At 34.8% G+C, this 15,153-nt stretch overlaps 1 protein-coding gene across 2 annotated transcripts in view; it reads right to left on the bottom strand.

Annotated features, from left to right (window-relative positions):
- The window catches only part of BLTP1 (bridge-like lipid transfer protein family member 1), a 191,784-nt gene that overhangs the window by 111,403 nt on the left and 65,228 nt on the right, over positions 1–15,153 (bottom strand). For both annotated transcript variants that reach the window (XM_060148668.1, XM_060148669.1), the window contains exons 21-24: positions 9,777–9,956; positions 7,108–7,236; positions 4,965–5,084; positions 3,983–4,263 (exon numbers count right to left, since the gene is read on the bottom strand). In XM_060148668.1, the coding sequence (XP_060004651.1) occupies positions 3,983–4,263; positions 4,965–5,084; positions 7,108–7,236; positions 9,777–9,956 (710 nt within the window). The remainder of the gene's footprint in view (positions 1–3,982; positions 4,264–4,964; positions 5,085–7,107; positions 7,237–9,776; positions 9,957–15,153) is intronic.

Raw genomic sequence — 15,153 nt, 5'->3', positions numbered from 1 at the left:
AAAATGTCTGTAAAATTCTTCAAGCTCTGTGAGTGACCCCCACAGAAAACTGTCAGCATTTATTAACTCCCCTTTCTTAAAAAATATTATATAAGTCTGGGAAATATATCTTTATTTCTTTTTTTTTTTTTTACTTTAATAAAACTTCATATTAACAGTCCATTTTTCTAAGCATTTCCACATGCATTATCTCACTGGATCCTCAGGGCTCTCATAGGAAGACAGAATAGGTATTGCATTTTCACTTTACATTCATTCATTTATATTTCCTGAACATATCTACTGTGTGCCTTGTATTGTGCTAGGCAAAACTGACATAACCTTATCCGTGTGAAGTTTACAGTACAGAGGCAAAGACAGGCCACAAATAAGAATATCTAATCATAAATTACAGTAAATGCCCTGAGGAAAAGAACAGGGTGTTGTGACAAAGAAAATGTACGTAACCTTTCAAAAAATAATATTTGAGATATGAAAAATAAGATGGAATAAATATATCAAGCTAGAAGTGAAGAAATTAATATATCAAATTAGAAGAGGAACATCCGTCTAGAGAAGACAGAAGGAAAAATATGTATAACATATGTAAAGCACCTGATGCAAAATCTGGAATATAGAAGTTGTACAACAAATGTAAGCTCCCCTTCCCTGTCTTTATATAAACCAATGTGCTAGTTCTCAAACTTCAGCTTGCATTAGAATCACCGGGAGGGCTTATTAAAATATGGAGAGCTAGGCTCCACCTCCAGAGTTACTGATTGAGATCTGGGAAGGCCTGATTACTAACAAGTTCCAAGGAGGCCTTGGTGCAGGTGGTTTAGGAAATATACTTTTCAGAAATACTAATCCAATGAAACTAATGGTCTGGGAGTCCAGTAACTTTTCCAGTTTTATCAGAAATGAATACACCTACTCCCCAAAACTCCTGGGAGTCAAATATGCACTAAGGCAGCCAAAGCAGAAGATCAATGAGCTACCATATAGGGAGAAGCAATACACCACGGGCCCTAAACAGCCCTACCTGTTCTTGCTGGATATGCCAAGAATGCAAGGCTCTGACCAGGCCATTTCTCAGGATTGTGCTGATAGTAAGCAACCTTAAGGGATGAGGTAATGTCTCACCCTGGAAAAGAGCAGGCTTGCTTCCACTTATTATAAAAGTAGAATTTTTATTCTTAGGTAGAATCCCTAAGCTCAGTGTGCCTCTTCTGTAATGTATCCCACTATGTGTAAACATCCATCATGGGTCTTTTCTGACACTCCCATGGGACTCAGGGATAGGGGTACCAGGTTTAGCAAATACAAATAAAAATAAGTTTGTCCTATGCAATATGTGGGGTGTACTTATACTAAAAAGTTATTTGTTGTTTATCTGAAACAATTGTAACTGTGCATCCTGTATTTTATCTGGCAATCCTACTTGGAGGGCACAGGGAACCAATGCAAACATTTTTGACTCTGGCTAGCGCTTTTGCTGTGAGTAATAAAGTCTTCTGTCTCTTACCAGGTTTCTTATATCTTCTGGCAGCACTCAGGAAACTGTGGCAGGATAATTTGTCAGCTTGTAAGTAGGATAAAATCTCAAACTCTTCACAATTCTGAACAAACCACAGCACTGAAACTAACCTAAATGAGGCCCTAAATCACATGAAGCCACCTCCTTAGCTTCACTAATACTTTGTACTACCACCTGACCTATCAGAACAGGAACTGGGTTCATACTCACTGGCTTCCTGAGCAATAATTAACAAAGAAACCAAAGTTTCTTTAAACAATATTCTCCACACATGAGTTTTCGTACTTAGATTTACAAGATATCAACATCTTAAATAAACCTAAAAGATTAATGTAATCCCAATAAAAACCTCAAAGGGATTTCTTTTAACTAGAAAAACAGTTCTTTGGGAAAAGTTAATAGATGAAAATATTTAAACATTTTGTGAAATGAGTATGTGTTAGGTATTAATTTTTCCTCTATATTTGAATAGATATTTGCAGAAAAATCTATTTACATCCTTGGCTGTATTAATGCACACACGCCATTAAAAATCCAGATGGTTTAGAGTTTTTCCTCTATATCTGAATAGATATTTGCAGAAAAATCTATTTACATCCTTGGCTGTATTAATGCACACACGCCATTAAAAATCCAGATGGTTTAGAGTTTTTCCTCTATATCTGAATAGATATTTGCAGAAAGATCTATTTACATTCTTGACTGTATTAATACACACACACCATAAAAAGTCCAGATGGTGTGTATTAATGCACATACACCATAAAAAAATCAAGATGGTTAGGAACAGAAAAAAATAAAGTACAGGGGTCGCGCGATTACTAGCAAAAAGAGTGTTCTCAAATTAGTACAAGAAATTACAAAAGGGAAAGGTTAACATATTTGACTACATAAGAATTAAAATCTGTTTAACATAAGAATAAAAAAATAAAAGCAACAAACTGTAAAATATTAGCACCAGGGATCAGAAAAGGGCGATAATCTATAAAGAGCTCTTAAAAATTGGTAAGAAATATACCAAGATCCCAATAAATGAATGTATGTAGAATACTAGCAGGCAATTCACAAATGAGGAAATAAAAATAGCCAATAAATATTTGAAAAAAAGTATTAAACTCAAAATAAATGCAAAATAAAGCAAAGAGATACCAACTTTCAGTTATTATAAAACACTCAAAGGGTAGCAAAGGTGCAGTAAGACAGAGACTCTCCTAAAAAGCCACTGGGAATATAAAATGAAATAATCTTTCTAGGAAGTAGTTTGGGAATGCATATAAAAAGCTCAGTTTTTAACACAGTCATACAACCTTTTAAGGAAGCTATTTAAAGGAAATACCCAGAAATCCTGGGAAAAGCTTTGATGTATAATGAAAGATTTAGAAACAATCTACGTATTTAATGTAAGGGCAATGGCTAAGTAAAGCACAATATACCTTTTTGATGGGTGCATTATCATTTGTGTTTAAAAGGAGCTTTATCAGTCCACAGCTTGCAGATGCCAGCCTCCTGACCCAGCAAAAACAAGCTGCCCAAGGGCTGCAGCCAACGAAGAACCCACAGCCTCCCCAGTCTCCTCTCTTCTCTCCTCTGTTCTCTCCTCTCCTCTGTTCTCCAGACTTGCCTACGGTTTGCCACAGTTTGCTTGTCTTGAACTGCAATTCTTTGCTATTCCCAAAAAAACTCATTTTGCTGGTAAAAACAAACCAAAAAACGGGCTCTTTTGGTTTTTTTAAGGGCAACATTACATACATGCAGGATTTTTAAATGTAAATACAGGATGATTTCAAGTATAAGAAAAATACACTAAAAATACTGGAAAGAAATGTAACAAATTCAGTGTAATAGGGCTATAATTATTTTCCTTTATTTCTTAATAGTTTTCTCTATTTTTAAAATAAGCTTTATAAACTTTAGAAGGGAAGAGATGGGGATGGAAAAAGTCATACTATCATTTTAAACAGATGTAATTCAGTAAGAAGCTTTGGCAACTTTTTAAAAAGCAGATATAATCATTTCTTAAGGTTTAGGTACTCTTCCCTGCAGTTGTGAAGGCCTACAAAAGAAGTTTTGTAGAATAAATGGTGATTAGTAATGGTGTTTTCTAGGAATGACATATTGGAAGTGCAGGGCTGTGGTGAGAGAGATGGGAGTGTAGTGCTTTACAAAATGTTATTTTGGGGCCAGTAATTTATATTTGTTTCACTGTTGACATACACAGCATGGGCTTAGAAACATATCAAAAAATAATGTTTTTTTCCAGCAACCACACCATCATCAGATGATGTATACAATGTGATTACTTAAATATAAAATCTTTATTTATTCATTGAGGTATACCCAGCACAATCACATTCAGTCTTTATTTTAGACATTCTTATTCCATTCTTAACGGTAGAATTTCCTCTATAATTATCTAGTAATTTTCATCTGAACTTGAGACTATTACCATTCCTAAATTTCACTTACCTCTTAGTTCTGGTATCATGAGTTTCTAAGAAATGTCTTTGCGCCTCATGTTTAGAATGATGATCAGCAGCTAATGCAATATCAACAGTAATAAGTCCTAAGTTGGCTGACCCAGCTTCAAGCCAGTAGGCCCTCCGTAGTACTGCAGGCTGAAGCCCAACTCTGGAATTATTCAATTGTTCAATGTACTGTCTCACTTGAAAATCCTGAATTGCAGCACTTATTCCTTCCCCAACCGACTGATTGTGGAGATTACAGTTTGCAACCCGAATTGCACCCATCTATAGTTGAATGAAGAAAATGAAACAAAACTGTAGTTTTGTACTTTTAAGCAACTTGCAGTAAACTATAGAATAAGTAATTATTTCAAATTGCATGAAATATAGAGGAAGAAAAGAAAGGGAAAGGAAAAAAGAGAAAGGGGGAATAGAAAAGATAAATGCAACAGAATAAAAATAAACATTCAATTTAAAAAAGAGGATAAAAGGAAAAGAACTTAATTCCAAAGGAAAATGAGAGATGGAGGAAAGAAAAGTTAGAAGAGTAGTAAGTAATGAAATCACAGAATCTTAACAAGGCTTGATTTTAAACAGTAACCAGTAAGCAGCAGTGGCAAACAAATGTTTCCAGGAGCCAGACAGGAAATATAAATGAATAAAACCTAAAGGAATTCAAAATTAAATCTTTTAAAAACATTACTAATTTATGTTCCTGCCATATAAGCACGCTACCAGTTTATATCCCTGCCATAAAGCAAGGTTATAATAATTCAATTAGAGTAAAAAAGTAGTGAAAGTGTGCCTTTAAAAATTAAGACTGGAAGAGAACACAGATGGTATAAAATAGAAAGCTATCTCCTAGAAGTCTGTACTGTTCTGCGAGATGGCAAACTATAAATATGTGTTTTATTTCAAGAAATGGAGGTTTGGTTTGGCAAAAAGGAAAAAGAATTACACTGGCCAAGAAATAGACAAATGTGTACCTTTATATTTGTAGCACAGCCATGCTCCACAATATAAATATCAGCTCCATCTACTGCTAAACGAGTCATAGTATATTTCAAATCATCTGAAGTTGGACAAGGCCCAGGAATACAACTCAACTAAAATGAAATGGATTGAACATTTAATTCTTCACCATCAACTCATTATTTTGATACATAAATCTGCTTATTTAAATAAACACAAGTCTTGTCACATGTGTATTTTAAAATATCAATTAAATTTAACTTTTTTGTAATGATAAATTATATATTTATAATTAGATATATTTATAATGATAAACAAAATAATCAGCAATTAAAGTCTTGCCAATTAGAAAACTAATAAGCAATGATGTGTCACTTTCATTCAAAAGTGGCATGTGGCAATACTATACTGACAGAATACATATAAAACTTGTTATTGAAACTCAAAAAGAACAGCCAAAGGAAACTGATAAACAACTTCACAGGTTTATAAGGACTGTATAGGAGTTTAAAGTTGTAAGTTTTTCTTAAGAGTATTTCATATTCCATTCACATGCACATTTTTACACACATCCACAAATATATGAACTGTAAATGTTATGATGATATCTAGGAAAGTCCACACAAATTTATTTTTGTTTTACTCCTAAAACATAGATTTGGTCATGATTAGGTTAGAAGATAACATACATATCCCCAACTTCAATGAACTTCTTTGGGAAATGGCAGCCCTGAATAAATTACCAGCCCAACAGCTTGTACTCTGCTCATCAGTGGCAGAGCCAGGACTAGAAGGCAGGTGTCTTGTATGATAGTCGGTGCTCTATACTAATATATTTCCTCCACACGAAATAGACCTCAAAAAAAATCTGACCTAAAATGACAGAAGGAATATCAGTGGATGTGTGGAATAGTGTCTGACTGCGAAGGGTCACAAAGGAATTTCCTAAGGTGATAGAAATGTTCTAGATCTTCATTGGTGGTAAGAAATGTTCTAGATCTTCATTGGTGGTAAGTATATATAACTTTTCTCAAAACTCAAACTTAAAAAGGGTGAATTTATTGTATGTAAATTATGCCTCAATGAAGTTGATTTTTTAAAATTATAATACAACTTAAAAGCTCTGAGTATTAGTAGGAAAAAAAAAAGAGGGAGGAGATACCTACAAGTATGTACAAATTATTGGTAAGAAACTAATGACTAAGGAACCAATTCCCTGGAGCCTGGCATTGCGTTTATAACAAGAAAATAAATAATTTTATCACCAATTACAGCTGTTTCCTTTATTGATGGTAAATTAGCACAGGTTACAGATTTTCTTGGACATAAAATTAAAAGCAGAATGAATTACTTCCAACTCACAGTAATATAATAGCAAACATACAGTTTGTATAACAAAAGAAAAAAGAAAGGAAAGACACATAGAAAAGAAACTAGAAAGAAAAACTAAACTGTTAGCAATGGCTATCTCTATGTTGTAGAATTAGGGTAAGTTACTTTTTTTTTTGAAACTACAATGTTTTCCAGGTTTTCTCAAAGGAGCATACTTAAAAAATGTTCCCCACCCTAAATGCATAAGGAACAGTGCTTACTACAAAATAACACTCTGCATCTCTCTGCCCCTGTACATGATTTTAGGAATTACTATCTACTTTTCACAACCCTCTTGAAGGTACTGTAATGACCCTTAGTCATGGTAGTGCAATGCGGTAGAAAGAGTGTAAGATCTGGAGTCAGGAAACTTGGCAAATGCCCAACATTGCTAATCATGTTAAAAGAGAATATGTATGTTCCAGAAGGGTCTGCAAACAATGCCATGTAAGGAATTTAACCTTCTTCCTCCAATTTCTAAACCTTCTACATAAACACACATCCATATCCCAAAGAGTTAGTATAATAATGCAGTAAGAGATAAGACATAATTTTATAATATCTCCATTTATTTGTGAATGTATGTTTTAATAATTACCTCATATTTTAACTATTTACAACTAAATAACAAGTGGCTATAAATGTTCAAAATAATTTTAGTAATTGAAAAAACTGAACTTTGGTGTTTACTTGATGCTATGTACAGTTGATTTAAAGCTGATATCTCTTTCACTTCGAAAAAAGCCATAAATGTTTATAATACTGCTAACATATCTGTTAACATACCTTGGATTCACAGAACCGACGATCAATTCCATGCTGACATACTATTACTGATTTTGGTCTTTCCAGTTCATACTCCCGACATACGACATGAAAAACAAATGTCTGTCCCCACTCCAAGAGACAAGCCAGCTGCAAATAAGCCATGACAGGTTGACAACACTGTTAGCATTCTAAACAATTGTTCAGAGTTTAAAATCTTATCAAGAATATTAATACAGCTTGAAAGAATCCAAAGAGTGCCTTATACCTGCTACATAATCTGCTTGTTAACCAATATCATTTTTCTACCTTGACATCATTTATAAGCTTGTGTTACTTTTCATTTGTGAATGACAAAATGCATTGCCAAAATGAAAACTCATTTCAACTGAAAAATTCAACTTCAGCAACCTCTAAAGCAAGTATTTTTTTTCAAGGTTATATCTTTCTTCTTATATGATTAATCGGAATCCTCTGCACAGAAAAGCACCGAAAATTCTCTACCTAATAATAAACCAAGCTTTGAAGTGAAATTTATATCTATTAAGCTACAATTTTAGAAAATCAGGTATTCTGAAGATTGAAGAACTTTTATGAATAGAAGTTTAAGTAAGTATATATCAATTTTTCATCAAATATTGAGTTTAAGAAAAAACCTTAATTTTATAATTGGTTAGTTTACAATACACACTGAGACACGGGTATACACGGTATTATCCCCCCCCCCAAAAAAAGTACATATCTTGAACTCTCAGAAAACATGAATTTCACTTTTAAAACATACAAAGAATGGAATAAACACTAAAAGCACATATGGATTCATGAACCTTGCAGGAAACAGTGATGCCATGATTCTAGTGCAGAAGAAAGAAATGTTTCATCTTCTAATAAGGGCAACATATATGAGAGTCTAGCAATCTTTAGATTAAAGGAATTGTGTCCAATCTTGGAGGGTCAGCACAGCTTCACTGCATGCTTGCTGGGAACAAACTGTTTTGTTATATGCTTCAGTTTTTACTTGTATATTTAGAGACAGAAAATGGCAGATAAAAAGACAGTTACGAGGCTACTGAGCAATGAATATTTGTTTTCACCATTATATATTTCTTTCCATTCATTTTTATATAAAATATCCCTTTTCAGTTCCATTCATTTTCCTACTATTTCTAGAATCTTAATTTTTGCTGCCCTCCAACAATTTCCTTCAGATACACAAGGTATCTAGTCTTTATTCACCTGCTTGTTGCCACTACTTACCTCTAAATTACACGTATTTCACACTCATTCTGTAATTCTTTATTAAAAACTGAGTATGTACCTTTCTACCACATTCCAATCTTTTGAAACACCAATTATGAAACGCACATTATAAATACAGGCATACCTCAGAGATACTGTGGGTTTGGTTCCAGACCACCGCAATAAATTTGCAATATAGTGACTATAACAATAAAGCAAGTCACAAATACTTGGTTTCCCAGTGCATGTAGAAGTTATATTTACAAGTAACTAGTAGTCTATCAAGTGCACAATAACATTATGCCTAAAAAAACAACATACATACCTTAATTAAAAGATACTTTATTGCTAAAAAATGCTAACCTGAGCCTTCAATGATTTATAATCTTTTTGCAATAGTAACTAACATCAAAGATCACTAATCACAGATTACCATAACAGATGTAATAATAATGAAAAAGTTTAAAATATTGCAATAATTACCAAAATGTGACACAGATACATAAATTGAGCAAATGCTGTCAGAAAAATGGTCTGACAGACCTGCTTGATGCAGCATTGCCACAAACCTTCAATTTGTAAAAACAAAAAAAGAAAGAAAGCAAAATCTGTGAAGCACAATAAAATGAGGTATGCCTGTAAATGGCTCAACAGGTGAAATATTACAGTAATACAGACATTGGACTAAATTTCAATGGTCCATTTCTAGAACTAAATACAGTCAGCCCTCTGTATCCTTAGGCTTCACATCTGCAGTTGGTTGAATCCACGGTTGGTTGAACCTGTGGATGCAGAACCTGTGGATAGGGAGGGCTGACTATAACCCTTTAGGCATCTGAGACCCCTCAAGACTAAGTGGGACAGTGAGGGGGAAGGAGAATTTATCCAAAAGGATCACAACTAGCACTCCAGACCAGATTTTCTCACCAATAAATTCATTTTTATTTTTCTAAACCAGTATCCATATCACTAAGTGGAGGTTCAAAAGATTTTGTCTTGTTTTGGGACATCACAAGTAAAGAATGATGCTACCTTAATAGTATAAATGCTGTTTTCAAATCCTACTTAAGAAATATACAAGGTAAAGTTCTTAGAAAATTATTCTGTGTACTGGGAAAATAAGATTGTTCCAACAGTGGAGAGCCAAGTAATGTAATTTTAATAATATATAATTTGATTTCCAGAAATTTCTCATCCTGAGTTTTTCTCAAAGAAAGTCTTGAATTCTTGAAAGTATTACACAGAACTATAAAACATCACAGCCGTCAATTTTAGGTGGCCCAGAAAAGTGAAACTTGTCTCTGACTCATATAATACTAAGAAAATTCTGAATGGCAAGTGGAAATAAAATGAACATTCAAATGGGCATATAACCTATTTTTGGGGAGGTGGGTGAGTAAAGGAAAAAAAAAAAAAGTCAGGAGATAGCACTCTGAGAACTGAGAACATACCTGTGGTGCTGTGACCTTAGCTGTAAGGCTTCCAGCCTGCACATCAATTAGCCATGCGTATTCTAAGGAATCACTTCCCAAAGTAAGACCTTCTGCTGAGAACATAGCATGTGCTCTCAGCTGGAGACCTGACAAATTGATGTGACCTTCCCTGAGCACTTCATCCACAGGGGGTCGCTGCTGAAAACAATAATAAGACTGTAAGAAGCATAAGAAAAATCAGCATTATAATTGCTAGCTGCTTTTTCCCCCAGTGACAAAAGGTAAAAACATGCTATTTGGAAAATATGACTTTGGGATCCACAAGCTCCTAACACAACCTTGTACCCATAAAAGTAGTCTGTGTTAAGCTTCTTTAGTGACATTATCCATAAGAGCCCAACTGCAAAACGAGACAGCAAAGTCCTAAAAAAAAAATGCAGATCTCTGATTGGTAACTGCCTCAATGAATAAAAAGAAACAAGTATTATAACTGAGAGGGAATGTAAGAGGCCAATCTTTTGTGACAAGGCAGGAATCATGAGATCGAAGTATTAAAAAGAAGAAAATAACATGGAAGAACAAAGACCATTAAGACCATAAAACAAGGAACTAGCAAAGAAAGCCATCTTTCATAAAGATTTTGAGAATTATGTAAATATTAAAAGGATAGATCCATCTTACAAGAATAATTATATATTCACAACTAAAAAGCAGCAACATTTCAAAGAGAAAATTTCTAAGACTTACTCAGAAAGCTAAAGCATATGTCCTAAAATAGGGTATTCCATGCAACACTGGTTTCACAGATGGTTATTAGAAATACAGAATAAAGTAAGTTTGGTAATGCCCTACCCATCAGTCACCAATTTCTATAGAATCTACCTCCCAATCTCTCACAAATGCACTGAGTTTCTTCCAGCTTCACTGCTATCATCCTGGTCCAAATAATACAACCTCTTGCCAGGATCTCCCAAGCCTTAACTTTTACATATCTCTGGTCCACACTCTACAAAACCACCACAGAGATCTTTTAAAATCAAGTTTTATCATGTTTTTATCTTAAGACTATTACATGCTACCAAAGTACCTCATTCCTCTCCTTGCAGCACTTTTTACACTTGAAATTATTTATCTTAATTTTACCATGACAGTCTTTTTAGTGTGTGTGTGTGCAGGCCATCTTACAGGGTTAATGTTCCTTGTTTCAACACAAATTTTGGGAACTGCGTTCATAAAAAAGTGTTTTTAAGAATAGAGTTAAGTTGAATTCATAAAGAATTCTTAAAAGTTCATTTCAAATTGTGAGTATAACAATAGCTCTAGAAACTCTTCTGACACATTTTTAAATTTTATTTTCGTCTAAGCTCTGTGACAATATATATAATCACTTAACTTCTCCAGGCCCCAGTTCCCTTCTGTTTTATCTGATGCAGCTGGAGAAGATGGTCAATAAAGATCACTTCTGGCACTGAGATTCAATAATTCTCAGGATAAAGCTTTTGATAGCTTTTTCTGAGCTCAAAAATACATGTGGATCTTGGCTTGGAAGAATCAATATTGTTAAAATGTCCACACTACCCAAAGCAATCTACAGACTCAATGCAATCCCTATCAAAGTTCCAATGGCATCTTTCAAAGAAATAGAACAAATAATCCTAGAATTCGTATAGAACCACAAAGAACCCCAAATACCCAAAGTAATCTTGAAAAAGACAAAAGAAAGCTGGAGGTATCATGCTCCCTTATCTCAAACTCTATCACATAGCTGTAATAATCAAAACAGTATGGTATTAGCATAAAAACAGACACATAAGTCAATGGAACAGAATAGAGAGCCCAGAAATAAACACACATATATATGGTCAATTAATTTACACCAAAGGATCCAAGAACATACAATGAGGAAAGGAGAGTTTCTTCAATAAACAGTGCTGGGAAAACTCAGTAACACATACTAAAAGAATGAAACTCAATCACTATCTTATACCATATACAAAAATCAACTCAAAATTAATTAGAGACTTGAATGTAAGACCTGAAACCATAAAACTCCTAGAAGAAAATATCAGAAGTAGACTCCCTGACATGGGCTTGGTGATTATTTTTTGAATCTAACACCAAAGGCAAAGCAACAAAAGCAAAAATAAACAAGTAGGACTATATCAAACTAAAAAGCTTCTTTGTAGCAAAGGAAACTATCAACAAAATGAAAAGGTGACCTGCAGAAGAAAAGAAAATATTTGCAGGGCTTCCCTGGTGGCACAGTGGTTGAGAAGCTGCCTGCCAATGCAGGGGACACGGGTTCGAGCCCTGGTCTGGGAAGATCCTACATGCCACGGAGTAACTAGGCCTGTGAGCCACAACTACTGAGCCTGCACGTCTGGAGCCTGTGCTCCGCAACAAGAGAGGCTGCAACAGTGAGAGGCCCGTGCACTGCGATGAAGAGTGGCCCCTGCTCGCCGCAACTAGAGAAAGCCCTCACACAGAAACGAAGACCCAACACAGCCAAAAATAAGTAAATAAATAAATAAATTTATTTAAAAAAAGAAAATATTTGCAAATCATAAATCTGATACAGGTCTAATACCCAAAATATATAAAGAATTCCCGCAACTCAATAGCAAAAAAACAAACAATCCAATTTAAGAAATGGGCAGACGATCTGAATAGCTATTTCTCCAAAGAGGACATGCAGAAGGTCAACAGACACATGAAAAGATGCTCAACGTCACTAAACATCAGGGAAATGCAAATCAAAACCATAGTGAGATATCACTTCACACCTGTCAGAATGGCTCTCATCAAAAAGAACACAAATAACAAATGTTGGCAAGGATATGGAGAAAAGGGAACCCTTGTGCACTGTTGGTGGGAATGTAAATTGGTGCATCCACTATGGAGAATAATGGTGGTTTCTCAAAAAATTAAAAATAGAACTGCCATATGATTCAGCAATTCCACTTCTGGGTAGTTATCCGAAGGAAACACTAATTCAAAGAGATACATGCATTGCCATGTTCACTGCAGTATTATTTACAAAAGCCAAGATACGGAAAAAACCTGTCTATCAGTGGATGAATGGATAAAGAAATTATGGTGAATATATATATATATACACATACATATATATGTGTATATATATATACACACACACATACAGTGGAATATCAGTCATAAAGAAATTATGGTGAATATATATACACATACATATATATGTGTATATATATATACACACACACATACAGTGGAATATCAGTCATAAAGAAATTATAGTGAATATATATGTGTGTGTATATATATATACACACACATATACAGTGGAATATTAGTCATAAAGAAATTATGGTGAATATATATATACACATATATATGTGTGTGTGTATATATATATATATATATATATATATATACACACACACACACATACACACACATACAGTGGAATATCAGTCATAAAAAAAGAAGGAAATCTTGCCATTTGCAACAACATAAATGGACCTCGAGGGCAATATGCCAAGTGAAATAAGTAAGATAGAGAAAGACAAATACCATATGATCCCTCTTACATGTGGAATCTAAAAAAAGCTCATAGAATACAGAAAACAGATTGGTGGTTGCCAGAGCTGAGAGTAGGGGGTGGGGGAAATGGGTGAAAGGGGTCAAAAGGCAAAAGAAAATAAAGTGCATTTGGCCTTAAAGTTGGGGGGGAGGGGTTCATGCAGACGAGACAGGGGGTATTGAGGGCATGATGCCTTTATCCGTCACTACCACCCAGCTTGTCTATTTTTATTATTTTTAGCCACATAGGTTATCACAGGGACCATCCAAATGTATTTTCCAAGAATGTTCAGGGCCCACATATGCATCTGCTGTTAGTATATTAGAGTACCATCAGAAAGTCAGCTATTTATGACTTTTGAATGCCACTGTACCTACACAGACACTTAGGTGAGTTTATCTCAAAGACAATGTCTATTTCTCAAAGACAATGAAGTCCACTCTTTGGAAAATACTAGAAAATGAAGGTTGATTTCTTGGTACTTCAAACCCAACATGCCCAGAAACGCATCATCTTCCCCTATAAACCAGTTCCTCCTCCCGCATTCTTTATCTCCCACTGGCTAAGTTAATTGCCCAAAGCAAAAACCAGGCATCATCCTGGATTCTATCCTCTCTCTCACCACCCACTGCCAAAAAAACAAAAACAAACATGTGGATCTTGTCTTGTCCTAAAGGTAAAGCCACCAATAAAGATTATATTCTAAATTTTATTACAGCTTGCATCGTTTAGTGGGTTGAATGGTGTCCCCAATGAAGACACGTTCAATTCCTAAGCTCAGGTACCTGTGAATGTGATCTTATTTGGAAACAGGGTCTTGACGAATGTAATCAAGTTAAAATTACACTGGATTACAGTGGGCCCTAATCCAAGGAACAGTGTCCTTGTAAGGGGAAAACTTAGACACACAGACTCATGGAGAGAATGCCACATGAAGACAGAGGCAGAGATTTGAGTGATACAACTACAAAACAAGGAATGCCAAGGATTGTTAGCGACCACCAAAAGCTAGGAAAAGACAAGGAAGGATCCTCTCCTACGGCCTTGAAAGAGAGCATGGCCCTGCCAAACACACCAATTTCAGACTTCCAGGCTCCAAAACTGTGAAAGAATAAGTTTCTGTTGTTCTAAGCCACCCAGTGTGGGGTACCTTGCATTGGCAGCCCTAGAAAACTAATATACATCAAAAGATGATCAAGTAAAAAGTGTGTGGTTTCATAAGTCAGACACAATAATAGACCCATCACATTAGATCCTTAACCTTGAAGTTCTGCACTAAGACTAATGCTACCAGAAATAAGCAGCTACAGGTGAGTGACCCAGAACTGAGTCTTGAGGGCAGTCACAGTGTGAAGCTTCCCACCATGAAAGAGTATTAGATAGTATAAAGACAAAAGAAGAAAATATTTCTTAGGAATGCTAGCACTACAAAATGTAAGCAAATTAAGTAGATAAGCAAATTCCAAGAAAATATGTATAGACTATGCTTGTCTTCGGGGTGAATTATGAAGTGTTAACCATCCAGGAAACAAAACATCACTAATACTTCTACTACTGCCTTGATATCTCCATTCCCTGAATTCCTTTTCTTATCACCAAATAAATCACACTTTACACTTCAGTCTCTGTACAAGTTTGCCAGTAATTCTATAATTAGGGTTAATATGAATTTTCATAATAAACTCAATAAAATATTTTTTATATCTACTGAAGTCTTTTGAGAATGCAGTGATTAAAATAGAAGTTGAAGTATCACCAGGTATTCACAAGCAACCAGAGATGCTCACCTAAGATTCTCAGAACTCAGTCATAAGAAGATATTTCCCTTTTACCTTT

The sequence above is a fragment of the Lagenorhynchus albirostris genome, chromosome 4 (genome assembly GCF_949774975.1).
Source record: "Lagenorhynchus albirostris chromosome 4, mLagAlb1.1, whole genome shotgun sequence".
In the NCBI taxonomy this organism is placed as follows: domain Eukaryota; kingdom Metazoa; phylum Chordata; class Mammalia; order Artiodactyla; family Delphinidae; genus Lagenorhynchus; species Lagenorhynchus albirostris.
Note: the sequence above shows the minus strand (reverse complement) of the source record. Positions and strands in the feature narration are given on the sequence as shown.